Here is a 7,856-nt window from a genome sequence, read left to right on the forward strand (position 1 = left end):
AACACGAGTAAATCTCTTACCAAAATTTTCTTTTTAGTGTCTTTAATATAATTTGAGTTAGACTTGCCTTTAAATCCAATGTTTGTTTTAGGCCATTTGGCCTGAGGTGTGCTATTGCCCTTTCTTGAGTTAAAGTTTCTTGATTTTGCCCCTCTGAAGCATTTCAGGAAGCTTTAATCATTCTTCCTCTATCCTCTTGAAACACTTCTACAGATCCCTATTCTAGTACCTACAACAAAATAGTGCAATAATATCTTGGTGTCTGCCTTCTGCAGTAGGACCTGGTCTCTGGAACAGGGATTCTTCTTCCTCTTTTTTTATCTTCATATCCTCATTCCTAACCTTCTTGGCACGTAGCAGGCACCCAGTAGATACTTGTTGAATCAGAGCCTAAAATAATCATGACCTGGGCCATTTACTCAATGGGGTAAGTCCCAGGATTAGTGTGATCTGCCAACCTGAGGCTGGAACTGACCTTTGCCGGCAAAATGTTATTGTCTGTTTGTTTTTTCCCTCTAGTGTTTGTATTTAAACCTAGTGAGCCAAGGCCATTGTATATTCAAAAGAATATCTCCAGAGAGGAAGTCCAGTGGGGAGTGTTTGTTCCACGAGATGTCCCTGAATCATTCACCTCAGAAGCTTACCAATGGCTGAACAGATCCCAGTTTTACTTCCTAACAAAATCACAGGTAACCATCCCACCTCAAAAAGGGAACCACTTTATATATATAATTTTCATCTGATTTGATATTTGAGAGTAATAGCCCATAACTGGTGGAACAGTTTCATTAAAAGATTACTTCCCAAAAGAAGGAATCCATTATGCTTCACACAGCAGTCTTATTAGTGTAAGTATATTAGCACCACTTTACCCCGTACCTTTGAGATTCTTCTAAGTAGTGTCTGTATTATCTCCATGACTGTGGAAAGGCAGAAGACAACTAAAATCCTTTGAATGGTAGCTATTAGTGTGGTTGATATATATATTTTTTAAATACAAGTGTGGCTTCTGGTTGATCCATCAGTTGAATTCTATTTCATTACTAGTCAGTTCTTAAATAAGATTTCTCAGAACAATCTTAACTGTCACAGCAGTTTGTCACTAAATATGTTTGAAGTTTTCTATTTGGGCAGATAAACATATCAAGATGAAATATTGACCTCATTTTTTAACTCTACAACAAATTTTTATTTAGCTTTTGCATCATTAATCTCTTTTCAGAGTTTATTGACATTCAGTACAAAGTCTCCAGAAGAGAAACTCACACCAACAAGCAAACAGGTATGTTTTAGCCACTAATGGTGCAGACTACATTGCCTCCCTACACAGATAACCTTATCTGTTTGAATTCAGCTATGAGAAGAATGTTTCACCTGCCCTAATGTGGAATTAAACATATACTTGTAAGCTACTTGGCCTCTTTTGAGATTATATTTACTTTACAAATTAAAACTACGTTTTAGAAATATCAAAAATATATGCTTGTGATTTAAAGAGTCAAATAGCTATACAAGACTCTCAGGAAAACTTGTTAACATCACTGCCATCACCCACAAAGATCATCACTTTCTACTCTTCTAGCTGGAGTTTTTATTTGCCTCTCTATCTCTAAGAAACATGTCTATGTTACTAATTCTTTATTTTTCAGATTAAGTTATTATCTCTTAACTGATCAAGTTGTTACTCTTTTTCACACCACCACTTCCCTCGTGTACATAACATACACACCTTTCCTGTTCCCCAGTTTTCTCAGTATAGACATATCAGGTCAGTATTCATTATAACCAATAGCAGTTCACAGCTGAGTCATGTAGTAACCAACAGATTATTTTTCTTTTATTTGCAACTTTGTTTTCTCTAGGGTTAATGATTATCTTCTTATTTGTATAGTTTTCTATTTGCTCAAGTTGTATAAATAGTCTCTCAGAATTTTCAGATATATTAAGTATTCTTTCAAATCTTGAGTATTTCCCAGGAGCCTGTGATTTGCTTCAGTCTGGACTGATTGCTCTATAAACTTATAAACTTGCTACACAGTAGTTGTCATAGGATCTACATTCACCATCATTTGGGGAATCATTTTACCTCTAGTAGATCTTATAGCTTTCCCCTTTGGTCACCCCTTTTCTTTGATGAAGCACATTCTGTTAGTGCGTGGGAGGCAAATTTAAGACCTTGGATGTTTGGGAATGTTTCTGTTCTCTCCCACTTGAGTGGTTGGTTGAGTTATAAAGTAATGGTTGAAAATCATTTTCTCTTAGAGCTTTGGCGGTATTGTCCTATTTTATAGCTTTGGGTGTTACTGGAAGTCTAATACCATTCTTATTCCTATTCCTTTGTCTGTAAACTAGCTTTGTTTTCCTCTGAAAACTCCTTGAATTTGTTCAACAATTTATTGTTGAATATCTGTAGGCCAGGAACTGTTCTAGATGATTGGAGTACACCAGTAAGCAAAACACTCAAGTCTCTAAACTTAATGGTGTTTACACTCTAGCAGCAAGATACAACAAGCATGAAATAAGTAAAATATGTAGTACTTTAAGAAGTGGTAAGAGGGTGCTGGGGTGGCTCAGTCAGTTTGGTGTCCACCTCTTGATTCCAGCTCAGCTTATGGTCCCAGGGTCGTGGGATCGAGCCCCACATCAGGCTCTCCTCTGAACATGGAGCCTACTTAAGAGTCTCTTTCTCTCTCTCTACCTCTCCCCGCCGCCATTAAAAAAAGTGATAATTATGGATAGAGGAAAAGAGGAAATGGGTGTGGGGTACAGCTTGCCATTTTATGTAGGGCAAAGTAGGGCTTGATGAATAAGAGACTTTGGCTTTTCCTCCAAGTAAAATGTGGAACCCCGTGGAGAGTTCTGTTTTTTTTGATGTTTTTTATTTTTGAGAGAGAGAGAGAGAACCTTGGAGAGAGAGGGAGACAAGAGATCCAAAGCTGGATCTGCACTGTTCGTGCAGTTTGATGCAGAACTCAAACTCCTGAACCTTGAGATCATGACCTGAGCAAAGTCAGATTCTTAACCAACAGAGCCACTCAGGTTCCCCGCCCCTTCAAGAGTTTTAATCCAAGAAATGACTAAGAAAGAATTCCTTCTTTGCCTTCAATTTGTCTATTTGTTACTTAGTGCTGGACCTTCTCGAATGGTGCTTTAATATTCTTATTTTTTTACCTGTTTTCTTTCTACTTTCAGGGAGATTGCTTCATCTTTATCATCTTATCTGCTTTTTTCTCTTTCGCATACTCCCACATCCTTCATATGTGTGTTTTCCATCTGTTTTGGTGTCTTTCATTTCAGAGGTTTTCATCAGAGTCTGATGATTTCTTGGCTGTTTTTATTTAAAAGTGATCAAAAAAGTCATTTGGAAGGTCTTTGCCGAAGTAGAACTTCTCTGCTGGCCTCCGCCATCTGGCTATTTTTGAGAAAGTCTCCAAAGTCATTATTTTTAGGTCTTTTTATGATTGCCCAGATAAAATTCTTCTAAGTTCTTGCCTAGAGGATATCAACCTGGAAGCACGTTCTGTGAAGTACAACTGCCTGCAGCTGTGACGACACTGCCACCAGCCCCCACCAGGCAGTTCAGTTTAAAGTCACACTTTTGTTCCACTCTCCCAGGAATGTACTTCCAGCCCTCTGCTGGGGCTCAAAAGAAGATCTAGGAATCTGAGTCCTCTCTAGGCAGACATTCAGCCTGGCTCCCTGGTTATTTGTTAGCACCAATTCCTGGGCCTTTGCAGCATTCCACAATATAAATCAGAATGCTTCCCAGCCAGCTTAGGATTCTTTCTCAGGTCTACTAAGTTACTTATCACTCTTGAACCTGCTTTCCACCTTCCAACATGTTATTTACCCATTTTCTTTCTCCTGTGGGTTTATGTCCTTTTGAAAACCCATTTGCTGTCATTTGTCATTGGGGGAGAAGCAGTGGTATGTATTTTGTTCTGTCAAGTGTCCACTGTTAGCTTTTCCCATAGTAAGTGGGCTGCTAGACCTCAGTTGCTTTACCTATAAAGTGTAAGAATCATGCTAGATAGTTTTTAAAGTTCTTTCCATCCTTGACATTTTACGACTCTGTAGTACTTTTTTATGGAGTCAAAGGCAATTCTTTTTATTGAAGAAATTTCCCTTTGTCTTAAATCTTTATAGCTACTAGCAGAAGAAAGTCTTCCAACAACCCCATTTTATTTCATATTGGGAAAGCACAGGGAACAGCAGGATGAAAAAATAAATGAAGCTTTCGAGAGTGAACTGGTACAACTACCCTTAACAGAAAATATACCTGCGATTAGTGAGGTAAGTGATTCACAACATGAAACAGATTAAATACATTAAAGCACCTTATAGTTTTTATACAGTTTATAACATAATTTTTGAATAATTATTTGTATACTGTGTAGTTTTAATACCTAAACCAAATAACATAAATTTGCAATTCCAGATTATTGTGGTCTGACCTGACAGGAGGGGAGAGATTATTGTTCGCTTAAGTATAGGAAGGCGGGAATAAATTTTTTTTTTTTGGTTTGGTTTTTCTGTGGAGAAACCCTGTTACATTCAGCTGGTGGCATTAAATCATTTTAAATGAAACTCTGTTTTTCTTGTTTTTTTTACTCTAGCTTCTTCATACTCCAGCCCATGTATTGCCATCTGCTTCCTTCCTGTGCTCCAAGTTTGTAAGCTCATTGCTGCTGTCTAAGGAGACCAAGAGGTAAAGCAGTTTTTAAAATATGTTTAGATATTGTTTTGGGAAACAAAATGGTTATGTTAGCCTTTATTAGAATGTTCTTTCACTTTGAGGCTTCAACATGTGTGGGTTAGGACACTGACCTGCACAGTCAAAAATCTGTTTGTAACTTTTGACTCCTATAAAACTTAACTACTAATGCCTACTGGTGCTTGGAAGTCTTACCAATAACAGTCAATTAACACACATTTTATGTGTTGTATACTGTATTCTTACAGTAAGATAAGCCAGAGAAAAGAAATTAGGAAAATCATAAGAGAGAATACATTTGCAGTATTGTACTGATTAAAAAAAAAAAATCCATGTGTAAATGGATCTGCAGTCCAAACCCATGTTGTCCAAGGGTCAACTGTATTTCTCTTTATTTAAGCTTTAACATGTAGTTAAAGGATATATGACGATTAAGCCAAGTAAATAAAATACATTGAAAATAATTTTCAGGAAGACCTCATGTGTGTACGGTTTAAGGATTTGATCTATGATTAAAAATTACACACCTGTTTTTTATAATAACCCGTAATTTATTAAAAAAAAATTTCATGTTTGTTTGAAAGAGAGCAGGGGAGGCATAGAGAGAGAGAACCCCGAGCAGGCTATGTGCTGTCAGTGTAGAACCCAACATGGTGCTCAGTCTCATGAACCGTGAGATCATGACCTAAGCCCAAGAGTCAGATGCTTAACTAACTGAGCCACCCAGGCGCCCTAACCCATCATTTTTAAAGTGTACTTAATAAGGTTTTTCTTTTACTTTCCCTGTATGGTTATATTTCTACATAGGTGTCTTAAATTAGAAACTTATTGTTTAGTTAGAAAAATGTTTAAATTGTTTGTTTTATTCTGTTGTAATGAAAGTGGTGAAGAAATTCCTGAAGATGTAGATATGGAAGAAGGAAAAGAAAGTGATGATTCAGATAAAGAAAATGATTTTACTGAAAAGATCCAGGATACAAATAACACAGACTTGGGAGAAGACCTTCTACATCAGTTGTCAAAATCTGAAGAAAAAGAACTAAGAAAATTTAGGAAAGTAGACTACAGCTGGATAACTGTCCTTTGAGCCTTGGAGGTGGGGGAAGGTTCTTGCACTTTGTGTTTTTTTATTGTACATTGATACTCCAAAAACATCTAATGTTATTTCTCTTCTTAAAATATTAAATATGAACAGGATTTACTTTTTAAATAACTGGTAATTCAAAGCTGTCTTTGCATCATTCTTAATGTTCCTGGGTGCATTCACATAGACACCATCTCCTTTTTATTTTGAGTAACATCAGCCTTAAAAAAAGCTAGTTTTCTCACAGGTGATTATAGCATTTGTCCCCTTATTTGCAATTTGGAGATATAAATAGTCGAAAATCAAAAGATTTTGTTGATGATACTATTGTTAAATTTAACATCAAAACTCATTTGATAATCAAATAGGACCTGAACAGATGTGATGTTTCTGTAGTCCTGCTTCATACCTTTTGGTGTATTTATTTCTCATAGAGAAATGTGGAGCAATTATTTGATTATGTGGTGTTCCACAGACCCCACTAAGGGTATTAAATAATATGGGCTGCCTACAATCTGAAAAATTCTAAATTCAAATCATTTGGCTCTGAGCCTTTTGACTAAAAGCTTATCTACTCACAATTTTTAGGAAAGCCTTGGAAAATAAGAGCTGATATTACTTTGTCAGTGTTTTGGCTATGTGTACTGAGTCAAAGAACAACTACCTTTTTTCTGTTTTGTTTTTTTTTTAGTGTTTATTCTTGCGAGAGATAGAGGAAAACACAGAATCCAAAGCAGGCCCCAGGCTCTGAGCTGTCAGCACAGAGCCTGACGTGGGGCTCAAATTCACAAACTGTGAAATCATGACCTGAAGTCAGACGCTTAGCCAACTGAGCCACCCAGGTGCCCTAAGAACAACTACTTTTTAACCAAAAGTCCCACTGCTGATAGAGGAGAATGCAAGTCTCTGTTTTATATTAAAGTACTGAAGTGGCTACTTCCTAACCATTTATCATTTGGAGTTTTCCCAGTCTATCCCTGTTAAATTGACATTAAAAAATTAACACACAAAAACAGTAAAATACACAGCTCTCCAGTCCAAGACCATGACATAGGATGACCCGGAACTCCACTTCTACACAGACACACCAAATCTATACATATTCCTGGTGCAACTCCTGAGGACTAACTGAACAGCTTCTGCACAACAAAAGATAAACCACATACACAACAGCCAAAGAGACAGAGACACAGTAATGGAGAGAACACCTACTCCCCACACTGCAAACTGCAGTGGAGGAATAGTACTGAGGAATTGCATGCAAACAGTTTTGTCTGCCCTGGAGCACAGGAAAAAAGCCATGGTTTAAAAGAGCAACTAGAATAGAAAGTGTTCAGCCCTAGAACTCTGTCAACCAGTAGGAGAGCTGCTGCCCTCACTCCAAGTGAGGGCTTGGTGAGTGTCATGGTTTATATTCTCCCTCCATATTGATAGCATGGATGGGAGCAAGGTCAGAGCACCCTAACCAGCTTAGCACTTTAATGAGTCCCAGATCCATAGCCCCCATCACCTCCAGTTATCCCACCAAGGTGGCCCCAGTGTGATACTGAATACCCCTGGTCAGTACTCCTGTAGCTGCAGGCATCTTGCCAAGGTGACACAGGTACAAAGTACTTGGAACACTCCAGGCCCAGCCATCCCACCAGGGCATCCCCAGCCCATGCCAAAGTCAACAGGCATTCACAGTTTACACAAAAGATGACCATACACAGGACCATTGCTTCAAGTTTAGAAGTAGCTGATCCACTTAATTCATAGAAACAAACACAAAATGAAGCAAAATGAGACAGTGGAATATGATCCAAATGAAAGAACAAGATGAAACCTCAGAGAAGTGAAATAGTGATAGGCAATAATCTGATAGAATTTGAAGTAATGATCATAAAGATGCTCACCAGACTGGAGAGAAGAGTGGAAGAACTCAGAACTTCAACAAAGAGAAAATCCAGAAAACCAATTCGATTTGAATGCATTAACTAAAATGAAAAATAGATGGAATTAACAGATTAGCAAATGCAGAACAGATCAGCCATCTGGAAGACAGGCTAATGGAAAGCA

General features: G+C 37.7%; 1 protein-coding gene across 2 annotated transcripts in view; it reads left to right on the forward strand.

Moving 5' to 3' along the window:
* Nucleotides 1-5,934, forward strand: part of WDR75 (WD repeat domain 75) — a 30,925-nt gene extending 24,991 nt beyond the window's left edge. For both annotated transcript variants that reach the window (XM_025935172.2, XM_086719124.1), the window contains 5 exons: nt 520-689; nt 1,223-1,282; nt 4,147-4,293; nt 4,617-4,708; nt 5,597-5,934. In XM_025935172.2, the coding sequence (XP_025790957.1) occupies nt 520-689; nt 1,223-1,282; nt 4,147-4,293; nt 4,617-4,708; nt 5,597-5,801 (674 nt within the window). In that variant the 3' untranslated portion in view covers nt 5,802-5,934. The remainder of the gene's footprint in view (nt 1-519; nt 690-1,222; nt 1,283-4,146; nt 4,294-4,616; nt 4,709-5,596) is intronic.
* The last annotated feature ends 1,922 nt before the right edge of the window (nt 5,935-7,856 follow it).

This window comes from Puma concolor, chromosome C1 (genome assembly GCF_028749965.1).
Source record: "Puma concolor isolate L17-30 chromosome C1, mPumCon1.1.hap2, whole genome shotgun sequence".
In the NCBI taxonomy this organism is placed as follows: Eukaryota; Metazoa; Chordata; class Mammalia; order Carnivora; family Felidae; genus Puma; species Puma concolor.